This window comes from Peromyscus maniculatus, chromosome 4 (genome assembly GCF_049852395.1).
Source record: "Peromyscus maniculatus bairdii isolate BWxNUB_F1_BW_parent chromosome 4, HU_Pman_BW_mat_3.1, whole genome shotgun sequence".
Lineage (NCBI taxonomy): Eukaryota > Metazoa > Chordata > Mammalia > Rodentia > Cricetidae > Peromyscus > Peromyscus maniculatus.
Genome location: NC_134855.1, coordinates 43,429,718 through 43,452,327, shown reverse-complemented (window position 1 = coordinate 43,452,327; position 22,610 = coordinate 43,429,718). Strand labels below are relative to the sequence as shown.

Here is a 22,610-nt window from a genome sequence, read left to right as displayed (position 1 = left end):
AGAAAAAGCTGGTATTACCTTTACAATCAGAAAGTTGACTAAAGCAAAATATCATGTTTATTATGGTGATTTAACCAGAAAACCATTTCATTATTTATAATGAATAATTTTTTACAAACTTTACATCATACACAACAGACTTTAAATTTAGTGGAGTTGCAGAAAAAAAAAACATATTGTGATGGACTACCCTCAGCAGATTACCAATGTGTCTGGCCCATTGGTCTGATATTAAAGATATGTAGAAGGCTTTTGTTGTTTTTTGCTTTATCATTACCCCACTGAGAGTCTTTCCCATGAGGACTACTCATTTTTTGACAAAAATCATGAGTTATTATCCATAGATATCATTCCTACCAATGCTTGCTCAAATCTAATCTACATACTTTTGACTCCTTCATGCCATTCATGTTGGAATTTAGTATATTCTTTTACAGACTGAACCATATTTCCAAAATAGACTGTAAAAGACTTTTTAAAAAGAATCGCCATTTGTAAGAATCAATTCTCTTCTGATCTGTTAATATGCTGCCTCAATACTTTAGAAGGTTATTCTACCTTCTAAATACCTGATTGTTATTTCTCTCAGTGCTTTTCCCTAAAGAAAGTGGAAAGTAGAATATTCAGAGACTAAAGGAACTAAACTTGGCTCTTTATAAGAAACTAGAAAAAGCAAATCATTACCTTAAAGATAATAAAGAATAACATATAATTGGGGAGGAATCTGCATCTTGGATATTTTACACCCTGGTCTTCTGACAGAAGCAGGGGTACCAGCAACTGAATTTTCTTCCAAAGCATTAAAGAATGTTTTAATAGTGTTATGGGATTTTCCCCCTTTCAAAAAATCTCAACATGATTTTATTATGAGTTATTTTACAGTTTTAATGTGACTAATTCTAAGTGATAAAGTTTCTTATTAATATTTCTACAAAAGTAATGAAACCAGAAGAAAGAATTTGGTTTAAATATCTGTGCACAGAATTGTGAATTAATATTAGATAGTGGTGAAAATAAAAAGAGATCACAGAATAGTTACGCACTATGTGGGGGTTCTCTTATTAATAAATAAACAGAGAGAAGTGTTGACTGTGATTATCCTATGGAGGTGTTGTGGAGCATGACGCATGTGAACTGTGCTGTGGACTAAGTTTGATAGGTGTTGTAGAGTAGGGGGGTCGGGGAGGAGAAAGTTACAAAGGGTAAAGGGGTGAGGAAGATCTATTTTCTGAATAAGCACATCATATAAAGATAGGTAGAAGTCAATCTTTCTCTTTTTGGGGGTTTTTATTTTGATGTATGAGTACATTTCTTCTCTTTTCTTTCATTCTAGGAATTTTAAGAGTAAACATTAACAGAATATCTAAGGGAATCATTCTAAATGCAAAAGGCTTTTGGTCAATTGCTAAATAAAGCATTGCCCTTTTCCCAAAAATGAAGTGGATGAAAATTATACCCTTGCTGCTGGCAGCAAAATGCAAACACTTCCATTCATTTACATTATTATCACATTGAAAGTCAGTTGGGAAGTTTGCATATGGGTGAAGGATTGCTTTAGTTTGCACATTACCCTTCAGACACTGAGCAAAATATTATCAACACAGCACACTTACTGGGGATGTATTTTAAAAGTAGTAGAAGAAAGCAAATACAAAAGCAAAGAGGCAGAGGACAGAAAGCTCTCCTTCGGTTTTTTTTTTTGTTTTTTTTTTTTTGTTTTTTTTTTTTAAGAGTACCTGCAATCCTCTTCCTGGCCACTAGCATGTTCCAAACTTGTGACATTAAGTGGAAGTTACAAACTCTGCAAAGGCATGCACTTTCACTTTTAAACAAGTATATTTTCTATTAAAATCTACATAAAGAAATTAGCAGCTAAATTAACTTTCCTTAAAACAAAAGAAAGAAGTTGGGGTTGTCAGCCTTGCCTGACCATGCTTTATACAACCCAACCTAGGAAGAGCTGTGCATGTTCTATTGCACTGCCAATGGATGGGCAAGGGGCATAGCTGAGTCACATGCAGGCCAGTCAAGTCATGTAGACACTGATTATATTTATATATGCACAACTTGCTTTGGTAACCTGGGTAAAAGTGGTGGCTCGAGCCTCTGGATGCTTAATAAACACCAGAGCGGCATTCTTGACGGCTCCAGCTTGGTCTCACGCCTGTGAGAAGTAAGAATGGTCAGAAGTGAAGGTCACCGAATTACACCACTAAATTTCTCTTTGAAAGGTTATCATTCAAGCACGGATTCAGCATTATTCCAAAAGTTAAAAAGAGAAACAGGCACTCACAAATCATAGCGGGAATTGCATTAAACATAGTCAAAATAGCAGGAGAGTTAAAGCCTACAGGATTAGGGCATGGATTTTAAACGATATATTCGAGGTAGTCCAGAAAGCTGATAAAGAATCAAGTGAATTTGGGGGGGACGCAAAAGAGCACTTAATTCAAATATCTTCGCGCCCTCTGAGTCCATCCAGTTATTTACCCTTTAAAAAGAAGTTGTTTGACACTGCAAAATAGACAGTACCTCACTTTCCCCCCTTTAACTCAAGGGTTAAAAACAAAACACAACAAAGCATTCACTAATATTCACAATTATCTCAAAATCAAAGACTGTATTATGAAGACACTGAGTCAGTAAGTTCAGAATTTGTGTCCAATAACATATGGAGGCTTTCTCTTTATAAGCAGGCTGACCACACTCAATTGGGTTAGATACAATTCCCTATCACAAACTTCTCTTCCTTAAAAAAATTTCTGCTTTAGGAAACACAAAACTAAATACCATCAAGCTAAGATCCAAGTCAACTTTAGCACAAGTTAATAGAGCTTGGAAAACTAGATACTACCCTTTTATGAAGTATTGCATTGCAGGCAAGAATACAAGATGAGAAAAAGAACCATGTTGCCATTAGTTATTTTTTAGTACATACTAAAACCATTATTGTGGTGAATTATAAGGAAGAAAGTATACACACTGAGGTAGTATCCTAAATCTAAACTTATTTTTAAAATGTTTAGAAAAATTCACATAAATATTGTGAGTTTGGAAAGTGACTATTTGAAAAATTAAATCATGATTTGCCTAGCCAGTATAATCTAACATTAATTTATCAATCATCTTTACAATATGAATGTTACAGTAGATATTTCCTATTTTCTTATAGGGAAGCAGCATATAATATAAACTATGCAATAGTGTTAAAGCCAGAGAGGTACATACCAAAATATCCCTTTATTTTAACATTCTTACCTCTTTGCTTTCCTCCATATCTGATTCGCTGCTGAACTCTTCCGTATTTAAGTTTTCGAAGTCAGACTCTCCAACGGCAATGGGCACAGTCACAGTGAGGCTGGGGTTGTTTATGAACGACATGTAATCACTCTCATCTACCACATACTTCTCCACGCTGCTGCCTATGCCACTGGTCGTCCCATTTCCGTCTTTGAGATAATTGAGGTCTTTGCCTATTTCTATGGTCGTGTGGTTGGAGATACAGCTGTCTTTCTTGTTATTCAGGTCTTCCAAGGGTTTAATTTCATCCAAAGCTTTCTGCTTTCTGACAAAGGCTTTCTCAATGAATTCACGTATTTTCCTTTTAACAAAATCAATTCCCCTTTGCATCCTTCCCACTGCGATCTGGAGGTTGTTCATTTCGTTATCGTCATCCGTGGCGGCAAGGTTGTCAGAGCTGAAAGAGCTGAGGAGCAAGGCCAGGAAGAGGTTCAGAACCTAGAAGAGAGTGGAGGAAGAGCGATCAGACGGTCTGTTTGCCTTGCTTCAGCTGTAAGACGTGGAATTCTCTGCGTACATCCCAATAAGGATGGTGTCTCTAGAAACACAGCAAGGGAAAAACAAACCAACACCTGGCTGTTAGCAAATACTACTCACACTCTTTATTTCAGGTTCATTTCAAAATCACTAGCTACCATGGAATGACACTTCTATACTAACTTTACATCCAGAAGAATCTAGACAGCTCTGCAAAAAAAGACACGTTATTTTGTACGCTTGTTATTTTGAACATATAATGTGTATTTCTTAGGACAGTGAATATTTACTGTAATTTTACTCCTAGAACCAACTAGAACTCCTGTACACTTTAATGTGATTTGGCTTCTTTAGCACTGCCAGATTTTTCACTTTGGTAACTTTCAAAATTCAAGAAAAATATATTGATTGTTAGATTGACAACCTTAATTTTGTTTAAACAAAACTGTAGTAGCTATGTTTATTCAACAGTTAGAAATGAAATAAAGACATGGTTGCTATATGATAATCATGTTGTTAATATTGAATTAAAATTTAATTTTGCAGTATCACCATCTCTAAGCCTGTAGATCAGACAGGTAAAATCTGTAGACCAGGCAGGGAACTTAGGAATCAGGCATTGTTGGGACCATAACTGTCTTAATTTTTTCCCTCAGGGTTTAAGTGACACAGTCCTTGATTATTCAAACACAGAATCAAACTAAAATACAGCAGGGACCAAATGCAAAGGTTGTTAGTACAAAAGTGGACCCTGGGGAGATTTTAGCTAAAAATCCAGTGAAAATGACAGTGACATGTGTAAGGTAAGAACCGGTGAGGATGAAGGTTAAGTCTATACTGACCATCTGTCAGTCTCCCTGCCATGGCTCCTCACAGCCATACTAAGACCTACCTTCCTTCTACTTCAGAAATTTACTAGTACACTTGTGTTTTACACTGACTCACTTGAATTTCTTACTTGGCTGAAAAATAGATAAAATAAGAATAAATAGATTTAAATACTCAATTTGAGGCTTTATCTGTAAGAACATTGAATTAACAGTGCCACAATTATTACTGGGTATATTAATTGAAAGGCCTTATCTATCATGAACAATTTTTATCTATATCAATAAATCCTCCCATACAATGTACAATATTAGACTTTGTTTTCTTGTTTTATTTTAATTTTGATCAACATATAATGTTGACATATATTTGTAGATTAATACTGTAATATTTTGATATGTCTATTAATTATGCAATGATCAAGTAAGGGTGATTAGCCTATCTGTCACCTTAAACATTCATTATTTCTCTTTGGTGAGAACATTTTAATTCCTCCATTCTAGCTATTTTTGAGTATATAATGCATTGGGGTTTGCCTATTATCATTGCCTACCATACAATAGAACACCAGTGCGGGTTCCACAACTTTGCTCGCAAGTGACTACTGTATAAGGCTCCTAAGTATACACCAGAGTGGGAGTCACAGCAGAGCCCACACCCGATAACAATAACAGTTAAGGGACTTTTTGCTGAGTTCCTAGTAAATGTGTTGGCCCGAGCATTTTATGAGGTGCATATGATTTAGTTCTCACAGTCATTCTGCAGAGCAGGGATTGTTGCCACTATTTTGTAGATGAGAAAACAGAGATTCCTTTACCTTAAGTGTTTGTGGAAGATCATAGTTGATGAATACATTAAAAAGTTACATCATTGTATTGATCATCCAGCTTGCATGCTTTTCATTATTAAGTTTCATTATTTACATGAAGAAAACAGAATTCCCTATTTGCTCATTAATATTTTTTTTGTGAATTCCTGCTATACTTACAGTCAGTATAAAATTTGTTACTACTTTTCTAGATGTTTCCATGTTCTATTACAAATTGACAAGTTAATTGAATGTTATTCCATTGCCAGAGAAATAGTCACTCATTATGTGAATTTTCTATTCCATAAATTCAGTGAATTCACCTTTTCCCTAGTTTTAAAAATATAATACCTTTGTTAAGCTTTCAGGATCTCATACAATATATTTTGGTCAATTTATCCCCTACTTTCCCCATAACAACTCCTAGATACTCCCATACCTCCCCACCCTCCTTCCCTTGTTCCAATAATCTGCAAATTCAATTTGTATTGCCCAAATATTCATGAGTATGTGACTGTCTGCTAAAGCATGGCCAATCTACCAAGCACTATACCCTTAAAGAAAACTACCTCTCCTTCCCCATATGGAATTTTTTTTTCAAAGCATTCAATCTGCATTTGGTGGTGTGAGGCAAATCATTTTATTACAAATATCATAGTCATTATTAGCTCCACAAATTTCTTTAATTAAATAATTTTTATTATGATGATGTGTATGATGTTGTGTATGGGGGTACATGCCATGGCATGCATATCGAGGTCACAGGACAATATTGTAGAGTTGGTTCCTTCCACTAGGAGTTCCAGGGAAGAAATTTGGGCCTTATGACAAGTACTTCTACCAAGTACTTAGTCATCTTGCCAGCCCAACTTCCACACATTTCTTTCTACAACAGAGGAAGACATCTTTCAGAACTGAGGTGTGGAATAAAACTCAAGTTTCTATCCTCTATTCAACACTCGTTTTATCAATAGGCACTGTATCAACCTTAGTTTCTGCACATGTAAATAAATACAATTTCTCTAGTGCCCTGTTTATAAGGTTGTTGTAAGGATTCAAAGAAATAATTCATGACAAATCACATGGTAGACCCTTGAGAAGGGTTAACTGCTGTCTCTGGTACCATTATTCAATATGGCCTCAAAGCATCATCTTCCTCCTGGTCTTCTCTTTCTAGAAAGATATGTTGACATTTTCATCTGAACCTCTTTTGTAACCAACTGATTTTGTTTACTGTGCCAATAGTGACTTAAGGAACAGTTTAGCAAGCTTTCTCAGAGACAGTTGGAAATTTTGAATACTCTTTCCCTTCAGACAAGTGGGAAGATTGTCAGCTCACTAAAAGAAATCAACTCTTTAGCATGTTTCATGAAGTTGTCTTAGAGAAGGAAGATATTGTAACTACTTCCGTTAGGGTACCAGATGAAAAATAATACATGTATTAATATTTTTTCTCCTTTCTGATTTCCAACCTGTGAGAGGAACCCAAAGCCTTCACATCCCTTCAATATGCTATTGCTCCACTACTGAAGAAATAATATCCAAGAATGGCTTGGAAAAAGGCTAGCTTGGGGATAGGCTGTCTGCAGCTCCATTTTCCAGTTGAATATATATATATATATATATATATATATATATATATATATATATATATATATTCATATATATATCCAATATATCCAACATGAATCCATATATCCAATATGAACATATATATACATACATATATGGTAAACTTGATGGCCATATAACTTTAGCTATGGCATAAATATATTTGGGATAGCTCCAAAGAACTTTTTAACTGGCAATAAAAAAGAGAGGCTCATGCACATGCACACATACTCACCCCCACACACCCTCACACACATATACACAATTAAAAATAGAACAAATCTATCGGAGATAGCTTCTGAGTTAGGGATGTGGACTTATGCCCACTTCTCCTTTCAGCACTCCAATGGAGTCTGACTGGGTATAAAAACCACACTTAAGACAGGCCCCATGTCCAACAGCCAACACCTAACAAACTTAATGGTATTTTGGGGGGGGGTGTTGTTTCATAATACTTGGGGATTTTTTTCCTTTTGCTTGTTTATTATGATTTCTGAGTTTTTTTAAAATGTGTTTTCTCTCTGTGTGAATATAATGTAAGTGTTTTTGTGTTTCTTGTGCTTTTTCTTTGTTTTTCTTTTTCTGTTTTGGTTTACTCTGATCTGTTCTTACAGTATCTTATTTTCTTTTGTTATCACCATTACTTTTTTGATGCCTGTTTGTTTTCTAAGAAGAGACAGAAGGGTGTTTATTCAGGTGGGAGGGAAATAGGGAGGATCTGGGAGAAGTCCAGGGAGGGGAAACAATAATTAGAATATATTGTATGAAAAATGTATTTTCTTTTTTACATATACATTTAAATTTTTCTTTTCTTTTCTTTTCTTTTTTTGGTTTTTTGAGACAGGGTTTCTCTATGTAGCTTTGATGCCTCTCCTGGAACTCATTCTGTAGACCAGGCTGGCTTTGAACTCATAGAGATCCGCCTGCCTTTGCCTCCTGAGTGCTAGGATTAAAGGCATGTGCCATCACCGCCTGGCCCTAAATTTTTCTTTTATTGGAAATCGCTTTTTTATTATCTAAAGACTAAAAATGAAATAAAATAAGACAAAACAAAACAAACAAACTAGAATAAGACACAACATACAAACAGAATGAGCCCCCTCCCCAAAAAAAGAACATAAGAAACACACAGACGCAGAGTCACATAAAAACTCAAAACTAGGAGCCATAATATATTTGTTTTCAGTTAAAAAAAAATAAAATAAAAAATCTTATAAAAAAGAAAGGAAGGCCTTTTAGGTTTTTATCTTGAAAGTATTACATTTCAATCTTTAAATCCAGGATAGAAATAATTATTTCATATTAATAATGCACTATTTTAGTTAGTTAAATGTCTTCATGACCATCTATATTAACAGTAAATGGCGTCTGCACCATGGTTTTTGAAAGTTCCTGAAAGTCTCTTTTGACTTGAACCCCTGAGCTTGCAAGACGGCCCAGGGAATAAAGGTGCTTGCCACCCAGCCTGACAACCTGAGTTCTGTTCCCAAGACCCACATGGCGTAAGGAAAGCCCTGACTCCCAGCTGCTGTCCTCTGGCCTTCACATACACATCATGTCTCATGTTCACCCTCATGTTCAATCATACCCACACGTACACACACAATACACTAAATAAGTAAATAAATAATTGAATAAATAAATAAAATGGAATACAAAGAAAACAATTCTCAACACATTCACAAAGAGATGTTTTATTTCAACACAGTAATTGGTAAGAGACTGAGTTTCTTTCTTTTCAAGTTCATCCCATGTTCCCTGACATAAATTTGTTTCAGATACTACTTGCTTTTCATCAATTCCTGGGTTTTAAAAAGACATCTTTAGCTTTGAATTGCCTAAGGAAGAAAATTTCTTTTTTTAATAAATAAAATTAGCCTTTTTATCAATTAGACACCACCCAGCTTTGCAACAACTCACTTTTCTCTTTCCACTCTGACTTCCTGTTTCTGTCCACTCATTCTCCACTGTCACGAAGACTCTGATTATTGCCTTCTCTGCTCTTCTCCAGCTAGTGCCCAATACACACAGGAAATGAGACATTGTCTACCACAGGCAGGACCTTTTTGTTGTAGTTTCTGGTCCTGTGACTCCATGACCGATCCTTTCTGTTCTGTGTAATCCTTTTCTACTTTCCTAAAAGCAATCATCTTTAAAGTTGTATTTGGGATTCTGGTGCCATTAAAATATATCCACGAATTACCTGATACTCTTCCCTTAAAAATTAATTTTCTGTTCCATATGCATTCCTTTTATAAGTAGCTTCTTGTAAACAGATCACAGCACAGTGATAGAGTGTGATTTCCAGGATTAGAATACATTGGCTGTCTTCTCACCCTCTCTCTGGTACTATCTGAAATGGAAGAGGCTGGCTGCTATGTAGTGGGGACACTCAACAATCCTATGGAGAGGATCTGTGGCCTTCCTCCAGTTGCCAAAGAAGAACTGGAGCCACTTGCTAACCGTCAAGAGATGGAGCTTTCTTGGAAGCTGCTTCTCTCGTCCCAATCAAGACTGTGCCTTCAGTAAACATCTTGACAGCAATCTCAAGACTGACTCTGAGCTTGAACAGCCCAGATACCCCAATCCTGAACTTCCATCCACAGAAACTGCTCAGTCTTCAGTGTTTGATATATGAGTCTCTGCTCTTTCTTACAAAATCTACTCCCTGTTTCCCAGCTGTAGGGTGTACTGTTCCTTAGTTTGGGGACAATCGTCTTTCTCCCTATAGCTTAAATTTTATAGCATAACCATAGCTATTTCAGATCCACATTCCTTAATGAAAACTGAGCCACCCTAGCAAAATGATATTTCCATTATGTGAAGGGCTTTGTTTTCAAATTCCAAACATGAACTCTTATCTCAGCAAATGACCTGGGCTGAGGCACATTTTTCTTATTATCATACCCATTCTTCCAAGATGCAGGACAGTTGTGCTGGAAACAGCTGATGTTCTAAAGAAATGACAAACGGTTGTTTTTTCAAGACAATGTTACTGACTATACTGTAGTTTCTCAGTACAAAGTGCCTTTGAATATTATTCTTGAGTTGAGATGTTTAGTAAGATTTTAACTTGAATTTTTTTTGAGGAGGGGTTTTGAGACAGGGTTTCTCTGTGTAGCTTTTCGCCTTTCCTGGAACTCACTTGGTAGCCCAGGCTGGCCTCGAACTCACAGAGATCCGCCTGACTCTGCCTCCTGAGTGCTGGGATTAAAGGCATGCAGCACCTGAATTTTGAGGAAACCCAAAACTGAGACAGTTTTGAAATATATTATTGTTAATAATTGTAAATAAAATGAGTGAGTGATTTTATTTATACTTCCACATTAGTATGGAAATATAAAACCAGCAGGTTCCTCACCATAGAAATAGTAAGGAAGAACTTTGGTTCAAGAGGCATTTTGAGGGTGTGCAAACTACCGAAGTCTAAATCATGTGTGACTCTTGCAATTTTAAGTAATAGACAACTGGAAATAAACTGCTTACAAAATAATCCTACCTAACACACAAAACATTGTTCAATCAAACATTTAAAAAACTGTACTATTTGTGACTGAATAGAAGAAAAAGGATTTTAGTACTTACGACGAGGTTGCCAATCACCATGACCATCATGAAGACAGTGAGACACATGGTCTGGCCGGCGACCTCCATGCAGTCCCACATGGTCTCTATCCACTCTCCACACAGCACACGGAACACGATCAGGAAGGAGTGGAAGAAGTCATGCATGTGCCAGCGTGGAAGCTCACAATCATTGGAAATCTTGCAGACACACTCCTTGTAGCTCTTTCCAAACAGCTGCATGCCAACCACGGCAAAAATGAAGACAATGATGGCCAACACCAGGGTCAGGTTGCCCAGTGCACCCACCGAGTTACCGATGATCTTAATGAGCATATTCAGTGTGGGCCAGGATTTTGCCAACTTGAAGACTCTAAGCTAGAAAAAAATCAAGTAAGAATACTGTTAACACCTTGCCTTGAAGAAGTATCTGTATTCTTATTTACAGCAGAAATGTATAGCAAAAATGTGTCAGCTGTAGAATGATGGATTATTCATGTGCCAAAGAATTATCTAACAAATGTAGCAGATACTGTACACACACACACACACACGCACACGCACACGCACACATGCACACACAGGGATAGGGGGAGCCCTATGGAAGCTTTCTGATATTTTTAGTGTTGTTGTTTGTTTGATTTTAACTAGACATTTAAAGGTCATGTAGGTTAATTCACAGAGACTCATTCTCAAAGAAGTAGAGCTATTATTTAACAGCCCAGTGTGAATATATTTTTCAGTGTAGTTGAAAGATCATGATGTATGGCACACTCTGGATAAGTTAAAAGCGAAAGATGAACATTTCTTGGAGAATTTATATGATTTCCATCTAGCTGTAGCTCTAGCTTGCTATATTAGACTATACCTTTTAGGAATTATGTTAGAAGGAGGCTTAAGCTGAAAGGTGCACTTTCTCAACCTTGATGTCTTTAGTAACTTAAGAATGAAGTCATTACAGAGTGTACACATCCCCTTGCCACTGTACCTGACAAATTGGTGGTATTGGTTGGCAGAGGCCCCTAAAGCACCATCAGTTAAATAGCAGAAGCATTTCATTTCTGCTGCTTAAGTAAGCATCAGGCAGACAGTAGTGCATTATCTAATGACACCTAAGTGACTCGAAGGAGTAAGTAGAAGCACCAGATTGTTTAATTCATTCCAAGAGATAATTTATAAAAAAGCGCCTGGTACATTATACAAGCTGCTAATGATACTGTGATCCCCATTTCCCTACCTTGTATGAATTATCACAAAGTTTACTAAACATTCTTCTTAAAAACTCGTCCATATTAGCCTGTCATGTGATTATTCTAATTGTTTTCTGTAAATCTTGCATCCTTCTAGTTTCAAATTAGAGGCATAACTATCATTGAAGACTAGGGAGAGATATTATAGTTCTAAGGATCTTAGCACAAATTTGAACTTTGAAATTCATAAGGGAAGTCCCAAATAGACATCAAATCAAAGTCTCGAGATTAGTTAGCAGTGCAATAGATCACCTACAAGAACTTTTGTTGGTAACTGTAGTCAATCTTTACTATTTGAAAATAGAACCAATCCCTAGTCAGAGCATATACAATAAAATATTCCAAACCCTTAACAGAAATGTGTCAAATGATATGTAGTCATTTAATTTTAAAAAGAAGCAAATAGTTATGAAATAAAAAGATCAAATGAAAGATAATTAGTTTAAAATTATCAAAATACAGTATAGGCAGTGCTTCTCAGAGAGAAGGTTTGATAACTTCCTGATCTGGCTGAGGGAAAAAACATTCAAGGAGTACTGTCTTTATTCTCCTCCTCACATACACCCTGTCCCAAGTACTAGCTTCTCAGGGGATAAAGTAGGCAATCCAAGGTCCCTGTGGAGCCTCATGCACCGTTACACAAATCAGATAACTGTGTTGACTATGGTGATTGCAATCTGGACTGATGTGTGTCTCCCATTTTTTCTTTCTCCATCAAATCTCTCGTTTGATTGCTAGAGAGAGTCATTACTGGCTGTTTATTGGAATAGAACAGTATATTTATCAAAGCAATCATGAAAAAAGAACTACATTTCAGGGAAAGGCACTACGTTTTCATATGTCTTTGATAATATCATATTTGTGAAATATGTTGAACCTGCTATTAGAAAAGAATGAAGACTAATTAACTACAAAAGGAAGTATGGATACTGCGAATTAGTTACCAGCCGGAATGATCGGAGAACTGACAATCCTTCCACGTTGGCCAAGCCGAGTTCCATTAAACTAAGGCTTACAATGAAGCCATCAAAGATATTCCAGCCTTCTTGGAAGTAGTAATATGGATCCATAGCTATTATCTTGAGGAACATTTCTGCTGTGAAGATCCCGGTGAAGACCTACATGAGTAATGCAATTGATATTAGGAATGCCTACTCTCGAAAAGCCGCAACGCAGCCAACAGCAGATCCAACACAAACTCTGGATTTTAAAGATTGGCATGCACGCAACAAGTCGATGCTTCTGCATGTTTTATATTCAACCCAACATTTAATTGTTCATTATATTTAAGGTTTATCAGGTGATAAAATATAGATTCAGATAATAAATAAACACCCCGATTTTGATACAAAAAGTGCACTGGGCACACTGCTTGGCTGTGGTTGATCTCTCTTGTCCTCCAAAACTTGAAGCGTTTGCCCAGAAGCACAGACTAGCTGCCAAATTACAATAGGTGTGTCTCCTTCCATGGATCTGCAGATGAAACTGGTGCTGAGGAGACTTTATGTGAACTGTAATGAACACAGTCACTAGTGGCCTTCAAGACAGTAAAGACTTTCATCAATTGTTAATTTTGGAAAATAAAATCAATGTTTTCCATTTCCATTTTCTACAGTTACTTCAAACCCTCTTTCTTCTCCACATATCTCGATTTTTTTTCTGCCCTTTACTTTCAGTATTTCTTACTGGTGACTGGAGTTAGCCAACCTCATTGTGGTCTCTCGTTACCCAACATATTGTGCTGACATCCCTACTTGATGTATATCTTCATATTAAAAAGGAAGCTGCACCCCTGTTCTGAGCTAATTTTCCCCTTTTTTGTGGCAGCTGTCTCTTGAACTTGATGAGGTATTTGCTTTCTTAAGTGGCCTATAGTTTCAATCTGTTCCTATTACAGGTTGCTTCCCTGTTGGGATTTTAAGAAAACAACAGAGACTCCATCCTTCTCTCACCTTAAAAATACCACCTCTATCAATCAATAAACTCTCCGGTGCTTTCTTGCCCCTTTGGCTGATGCCATTCTTATCTTCTTAAAAGACCAATACATTTTAAGAATTTGTGTGCTATCAGAATTCACTAGTTCTGCTTTTTCAAATTACTGCATTGATGTGAAGTGAATTTGTCCCAAAGCAGTTTTTTTTTTTTAATTTGAGAACAAGTTTGGCCCAAAGTTGCCAACATACATAGTAAACTGTAACCTAGCTTGCTTTGTAAATAAATGGACAACTAAATTAGACTGAGCCCTATAACCAAGCAACTGAGTCTCAGCCAACTGTAGCAGCTGAATATCTATTAAACCGATCAAAAGCTTAGAGCTGCTAAAAAACCTTGACCCTAATTTCAAAGCATGATGATCAAACACAGGTAACCAATTCAAATCTAAGGTAAAGGACCACTATAAGTCAAAGAGGTTGTTTCTGTGTGAAATTTCCTTTCCTCGGGCTATACAAAGGCACGTATCCAATGGGGCAGAGCACTTTGAGGTAGGTCTCCTCAGGAACACATCCTGCTCCACAATGTCTTTTTTCTCAAGTGAACTGTTAAATTAAAATGGTCTCCATCGGGAGGGTAGGGGAAGGAGAGGAAAGAAATGAAGTGTGTATGCTATTTAATGTAGAACTTGATATAAAATATGTGTTTACTGCACATATTTTATCATTTGACTCACTTGAGATCTATCAGAAATAAAATAACATATACAGTGTGCAATTCAAATATAAGAAATGTATTATGTTCTAAGGTATTTGTTTAAGACTCATGAGCACTTAATAAGCATTTTATATTACATATAAGTATATATTCCCAAATTCCTAGCATAATCTTGCTTTTAAACAATATTTTCACTTATTTTTCTTGTGTTTTTTGGGGAGCACATATATAAAATGACATGTCAGTGGATAACTTACAGAAGTTCGTTCTCTTTCACCTTTTGGGGTCAAGTGTTCAATTTAGGTCATCAGACTCTGAGAAAGCTCCTTTTCTTACTGAGCCATCTGGATGGCCCTAATTTTGTTTATGTTTCTTTCCTTGTTTGTTTTGAGGTAGGATCTCCCTATGTAGCACAGATGGCCCTAGAATGTGTGATCTTCCTGCCTTTGTCTCCCAATTGCTGGCATTACAGGTATGTGTCATTAAGTCTAGTCATAATTATCATTATAATAGAGAAGGGACTATTTCTAAATCCAATTACACTTGAATCCTTTGTACTATGTTTAAGTGTAGCAACCTACTTTTATTGTTTAAAAAAAAAAGGTGCAAGAGATTTTGGTGTCTTTGGTGAACATGGTCAATGAGTTCATATCTTATTTGACAGCAACACATAAAACTAATATAACATTCATGAACCAGTGGGAAGATGAGCCCTCGAGGAGTCTTACCAAATTCCCGACAGACAGCACATTGCTGAACTGCTCCGTCATGGGGTAATGCTCCATGGCCATGAAGAGCGTATTTAACACGATGCAGATGGTGATAGCCAGGTCAACAAATGGGTCCATCACTACCAGATTGACAAGGTGTTTTACCTTTAACCATGGCTTACAGCAGTCCCAAATCAGGCACATATTAGCAAATTTGTACCAGCAAGGTGGGCATTTCTGTCTGGATTCTTCAAGCTCTGGGGAAGAAAAAGTAAATAAATCCATGAAAACCTTTTACTTTTTATTACTCGGTCCTGGGTTTAAGTTGAAAGTAATTCTTTAAAAATAATCTAAATGTATTTTTAAAAGATATGAAAATCTGATGAAAGAGCCAGAAAAAAATTATGGGTTTGTAGTCACAGAAAGGGTAGGTACAGAAAGGCTAATAAATTTCCCAGTGTTTCTCAGATAGAAGTAGTTTCTAAGACTCTATCTGCAATACTGATTTAAAAAATTGTCTACAAGAAACAAAATCCAGAACTTTCATTACACACACGTCCATCTATATTCCAGATAGAACAAGGGTTGGGGTGTATTTCCAAAGGCTCCCCAGGAGATACCCTAACAACCTCACTGAGTCACAGGGAACCTCAGTCTCTTAGACATCATTGGAGGGATTCTAAGGAGGCACATTCAAGGGAATAACTCCTCTGAGTTAAAAAAAACCCTCTCACATTAATAAGGTTTTAGTTACATGGGCTTGCATGTTAAGTTCAACAAATTTAGTGTGCTCTCCATACATCAATTTAACCAGAAAGTACCAAAAAAGGGGGGAAATAATCAATTGAATAAACTGGGGTCCTCAGTGTCAGCATGCTAGCACTTTACAAAGTGAGATTCAAGTACTATTAATAAAATACAATATTTAATGCAAAACATTCATAGAATTTATACAATTATATTGGACCTGTTTATGTTACTATACTGAAATCTGTAACTATTTTATTAAACATATGGCATAAAACTTCATGTTAAAAATGTTAAAAAAACACGCAGTGCTCTTAATAAGGATTTAAGCTGAATGGCAGTGTAGTATCAAACTATCCTGACTATTGTCTACAAGGCTTTTTGATCACTTCTTATAAAATTAAGCAATTCAGAGACCTTCTCAATGTTACCTGTTTGGTAAACATTGACAATGACTTTTGAGGGAAAATATGAGGTAGAAAATGATCATTTCCATCTTCCTTTGGTAAGATGGTCACTTAGTGAAGTCTTCAGTGGGAAAGGATACCAAATCTCTTAGTTTCTGCCAATGCCATTGAAGAAGATTACCTGCTCTGCCAAACATGTGACCATGACCATCCCTACTTCCCATTAACAGAAAGAAGTCAAGTCCCCTCTTTTGTTCATTCCAGGGCATGTGATTTCTGACCAGTCACTTCAGCACTGTTTTGTAGAAACCAGGGTATTTCTTCACCACTGATAGAGTTTACAATAACGTAAAATTTATAAGGGAGGAGACAGCATAGAAAATGGAGAAGCATGTTGCTAGATCTTTCTTCTGTTAAAAAACATTTGCTATTTATTTATGCTATAAAATTTATCACTTTTTAAAATCAATTTATTTTCTTAACTCTGTTAGTGGAATTCTGTTAAAGCTAGACACTTTAAAATTTCTCTTTGGATACTGAAATTCTTCAAGTGAACTTTGTATTTACATCTCTTACAGTTTTTAATTTGGCAAACAATAAAGAATATTTCAGTTAAATAGGAGAAAAAATCCCATAAGTAAAATTATTGTCCATTTTCATTTATTTAATATATGCATTATTACTTTATAGATTTTTTTCAATACTCCCAAACAAGTTCATGTTCACATAGGAAATAAAAGAAGATCATATAATTTGCAACAAATAATAGAAGAGAAGCTGCAAGTTTTCTGTCTATGTGCTATCAGAATAAGATTCATTTTAATTTATACAAGCTTTGATTTAATAGAAAAAGAAAAGCAAATAGCATAGCAGAGAAAAAAAAGAAATTAGAGAAACATTCAAAGGGAAAATTCAGCAGGTGCTGATGGTCTTGATTCTAGGAAAAGCCGGAGCAAAGTTGCCTTAAGTCTAAAATAAAATCATTCAATTATTAATTCCCCATAGGATATCACCCACTTTGAAACAAGCGAAGCATCCAGAAGAAGACTACAACCACTTCTCCATTATTCCTGTGGGGGGTTCCCACCTTAGAGGCAGCGACAGCCAAGTTTTTAATCTTTTTTTAATTCTTCTCAATTTCTTCAGTACTTTTAACTTATTCCCCAACATACACATCACCCAAAGTGTGTCCATGAAACATTTCTATACAATTTTGCATTTTAAAATAAATTTTGCTCATCTTTAAGCGCAACTATTCGTTACTTTGGATAATGGAGAGTTGGCTGTAGTTGAAATGAAGGGAAGCAAAAGTTGCCAGCCGCATTAACAAGCCTCATTCAAGAAAGGGAAAATGAACCAAATTTTAGAAGAAACCACATTTAAATAAACATAATAACTGCTAAGAAATTGCCCCATTATTAATGGGAACAGAACAGGACTGTATCAAAGTAAACTTTACTATTCATGCTATGTGCACAAGACTGCCGCCCCACAGTGTCATGTTCAAACTGTTCAGATGTAACTGAATAAGGAAATATCAGGCTTTCATTTTATATCACAAAAAAGAATGAAGTTTAACAAACTATCTCACTAAAACAAACTTCATTCACACAAAAGCTCTAAAGACATTAAAAACAAAATATTGTAGTCTGTTGCTTCCTAGGTTCTTCTAATTTCTAGAGCAGCCCTTTCATTCTGACTAACTCCAGGAGATGTATTTCCATGGAGAAAGATGTGTGTGTGTGTGTGTGTGTGTGTGTGTGTGTGTGTGTGTTCATTCTGAGCTCTGGATGTCAATCCATGGACAAGTCCAATTGGTGATGGTTTGATTGTTTTTTCCTTCAGTTATTCCTTACATTAGTTCGAACTTAACACTACTAGAAGGGCAAAGTGTGACTGTCAGTTCAGACTTACCCTGGCTCCTTCTCTACTTCCTGCTTTGGGGAGCAGCCATGCTGCTGACATCAGAAGCAGAACCACTGGCCCCTTCCTCTCAGTGGTTTTGCTATGGCAAGGAGCAGAAGACCAGAGACTCTTCAAAAGATTTACCTGGAGGGATAGGGAGGAGCAAGCTACTGGCAGCTGGGGGGAAGAAGGAGTGTGAGCTAGGCAGGCAAGGTTGGGGAAGAATGGACTAGAGTTTAATATTCCATTGAAGCCAATGAAAAGATCAGGACTCTGAGAAAACTGGGTCTTGTACCAACATCTTGTCTATGATGACAGAGTCATCTATTATGGTCATTTTTTTCTGGTTATGACTTTCAGGATTTTTGAGATCATGAGATTTTTGCATTATGACTGAAAAATATTCTTTCTAAGAATCTACCCAGTCGCTGAAGAAACTAAAATTGGGAAGGGAGATATACTGGGAGGAGGGCCAGGGAAGAGGAGGAAGGGAGTGGAGATATGATTAAGATACAGTGTATATATCTAGTAAAATTTGAACTGAGTTTTAAAAAATAAAGTCATGCACACACTCATTTTTTCTCACCCATATGCTCCTTCTTAGCTTTCTCTTTTGACTTACATATTCAAACACACTTTTACACATCTGGGAATGGGAATCAGGGAGACTTGTGAAAGATGATGAGATTGAATACACTTTATATGAAAGGAGAAAGGGAAAATGAGGAAGATATGACCAACCAGGGTGGGGATTATACATGAATACATTTTAGATGAATATATTTTCTTTGTACTGAAGTTGACAGTTGTTGATTTCACTTATAATGTAAATTATACACATGAATTTACAAAAGTAGCATGATAGAACAATTAATAACCATAGCATCTGTTGACAGTCTTCAGCATGCAAAGTACGGGACTGCTTTACATGGGTCGCCTTGTTTAATCCTTATAACAACTTTATACCTAAATGTTACAGTCCATATTTTGGCAGAAAAAATGAAATTCAAATCATAAATTAGTACATTTAACCTGTGGCAGAGCCTGTAAGTAATAAAATTAAGCTATTTCCCAAACTTTCATTTTGGTAGAATGAAAACCAGACTTATAAATACTATGCTAGCTATTCAGATATAATCTTCGAGCAAAGTAGAAGCTGATATAACATTTCATCAGAGATACATGGATGGAGCCAGGGAGAAAGAAGCGAAGAACAAAAGTAGAATTGTAAAATTTTAAATATAGCTTCAACGAGGCATGACACCTTAACTTATACTTTTATTTATAATTCTGGTTGAGACAATAAATTTTATAAAGTGTTAGCTTGTTATATTTTATAGCTTGTCAAATGTGTTAGCACCATAGCAATAAGCATAAATCATTACACTGTTACTAATGTTATCATCAAGCTTCAAGAGTTTAGAATTTAAGCTGTGACAGCCGTATTCCAAATGTACCTTGAATCTGTAGCAGTTTCCAGGAGGCTTGTTTCAAAATCTACACAAAACAGTAGATTCCATGTTCTATGCACTGATTTGACTTTACCTTTTAAAAGAAGTGGTAATGTGGTATTGGGTTGGGAAGTATTGCCTTGAAATTTAGGCAAGGAGTTTCACATCATTACCAACCTCCCATCAAAGGGCAATGGTGTGGAACTTTTGACATACCTTCCATTGTGTTGGTCAAAATGCTGGCCATACTCATTGCTCTTTGCCTCGAAGGGTCTTCCAACAAGTCCATGGATACATGGTAAGAACTGGACTTTCTCTTTCTTATTTCTGTTTCAGTAGTTGTGCCCTGAAATCCCAAAATTCCAGACAACAAGACAATCACTATTCTTGGGTAACAAATTTGAAAGTACTCCATTTGTAGATGCTGCTTAACCAAGAGTTTACCATGCTTTCTGAGATATAAGCAGTGTCTTGCTTTCTCATTGCTGTGGTAAAAATACCAAACCACAGCAACTCAAGGGACCAATTCTTTGTTTTGGCTCACAGAAGGTTCAAGTGGGTTCAGCGCCCCCTATGGCAGGGAAGACACGGTGGCAGTCAGGGAAGGATATGGTGGAAGGAATGGTGGCAGCAGTAGCGAGCTGGCTCGTCACATCACATCGGCACTCAGGAAGCAAGCAGTGAGCAGCAAGCGGGACCAGGCTATGCAGCCTCAAATCCCACCTCCAGTGACTCACCATCTCCTTCTGTTCTCCACCCACTAAGGTTTCACAACCTTCCCAAATAGTGCCACCAGCGAGGGACCAATGATTAAAACGTGTGAGGCTATGGTGTATATTTCATATCTAGACCACAATAGTTCATGGTGACATTTCTAGAAGTAGCACATGAGGATTGTTTATGAAAGTCCACCAGATCCTCAGTCTTCTGGGATGCCCAAGTTTGCCAGAGTGAGCTTCCTCCGTGCTAGCGATTGAGGTTGGAAAGACCAAAATTAATATGTACTGGATAAACTCTGAGCATCTCACCTATTTCAAACCCCAACTTCAAACTGAAATGCATTGTTCCTGATGTTCCCAGGTTCGGCTTTTATATCTTTACAGACAGATGTGAAAAAAATACACTCATTATACAATATGCTTCTATAATAGTTCCCTTAAAACGTGATGTCCACATGTAAAACACTTCTGTTTTTTTGAGACAAATATCATTTGCTAATATCTCTACCAATTTTTTTAGCTAAACTATCTTTTCATATTATTCTTATGAAACAACTCTGTTTACAGATGAGCTACCTAAACATTGAAATTCTGAGGACATACCAATTGGTAGTGTTTGGATTTTAGCAATCATACCATGACTCAATTCTTCCCTACTCTAAAGTAAACTTTCCAGGTTTGGAAATGGGTAGAAACATGTTCCTACCTCAGGATGTCAAACATAAATTTAACTGTCATAGGACAAAGGGAAAATCTCAAGCATTTCAAATGCAGGTCTGAGTGAGTTGACCATAAATAAGGTACTCTCAGTTCTGTGTTTTTGCCATTGCTTAAAGAGCAACTTGGCTGCTGCTTATTAATCTGAACCTCACTGTGATGTGAGCAATGAACATTACTGCTGTGTTTACTGATTTGCATGATCATGTATTTTCAAAACTGGTTTCCACTCAACTGATGTTATCATGAATGGTGATAAAGACCCATCCAGTCACCTCAAATTGACTTCAAGATAAAGGAGAAGTTGAACCAAGAAGAAAAGAGAAAATCCCTCACTGAAAATAAAACTATTAAAGTAAACATGGGCTCACATAATGGAAATATTTTACTTCCTCAAAGAGGAACACTTTTTTTAAAGAATAATGTAGAGGGCACATAAATGTCACTCCATCTCTTCTGCTTCAGGCAAAACTACATTCAAAACTCCAGATCTATGTACGTTTTGATGATAGATTCCAAAATCCCTAGTGATATTACTCAGATAATTGCTCTGAAGTTAATTGTCTCAGTGCAATATATGTGTAAAGAACAGGAAATAGTGTGCTCTGGGACAAGCCATTTGCTCGCTGCTGTCTGTTTTCTGTTTGCATGTTCCCTCTGCAGGATCCCAAAGCCTGCCAATTGTGTGGGTCCCTTCAGCTCCTTCCACAGGACAAAATCTTGCCCCAAAGCATTGACTTCATTCCAGAAAGAATGCAGGTGTGGGAATTTGCAGATTATCAGGGTACAATAGGCTTGGCTTCAAACTAAGCCCAACGGCCTTTATGCATTCTACCTTTTCTGATAGGATACACATATGATGATTAATGCCAGGACAGTGCTGATATCTGGATCCATACTTATATTCATGCAATGACATTGGGATTTTTATCCCAGTGGTATGAAGATCTATGATAGAACAACTTCTGTATTCAGGAACCATGTGGATAGAATGTTTCTTAAGAAAAAGATTTCCAGGGCCCCTCTTCATAGCTTCAGTCAGAGTAGTTCTGGGTGTAGGTAGAAAAATTGAAATTTCCATTTCCGAGACTCATTCTGCGAAAGCTTGAGCACAGCTTAAGAAACACAGGTTTGTTCTTTATCTGTCCATCAAAACAGTAACATTCCAGTACTCCATAAATATTGGAACTGGCTTCATAGTAGCTTGCTGGAATAGCACTTGCCTGCATGCATGACACGTCTCTGTCTCCAAATGTCTTCCTCACTTTCTTTTATCAGTGTTTCCATTATAGAGCTTTCTCACATCCTACATTAGGGTTATTCAAAGGCATTTGATTTATTTGTTGGTTTGCTTTATGTGTCTCTGGTATTTTAATTAAACTATGTTTTAATTTTTGAGAATTTAAAAATAAAAAAGAAACACTGGTTTAGCCAGGCAGTGGTGGCTCACACTTTTAATCTCAACAC

General features: G+C 36.6%; 1 protein-coding gene across 2 annotated transcripts in view; it reads right to left on the bottom strand.

Annotated features, from left to right (window-relative positions):
* LOC102919368 (sodium channel protein type 2 subunit alpha) overlaps positions 1 to 22,610 on the bottom strand; it is a 133,917-nt gene that overhangs the window by 29,440 nt on the left and 81,867 nt on the right. For both annotated transcript variants that reach the window (XM_015996003.3, XM_076569579.1), the window contains exons 13-17: positions 19,924 to 20,053; positions 15,216 to 15,454; positions 12,783 to 12,956; positions 10,610 to 10,966; positions 3,259 to 3,738 (exon numbers count right to left, since the gene is read on the bottom strand). In XM_015996003.3, the coding sequence (XP_015851489.2) occupies positions 3,259 to 3,738; positions 10,610 to 10,966; positions 12,783 to 12,956; positions 15,216 to 15,454; positions 19,924 to 20,053 (1,380 nt within the window). The remainder of the gene's footprint in view (positions 1 to 3,258; positions 3,739 to 10,609; positions 10,967 to 12,782; positions 12,957 to 15,215; positions 15,455 to 19,923; positions 20,054 to 22,610) is intronic.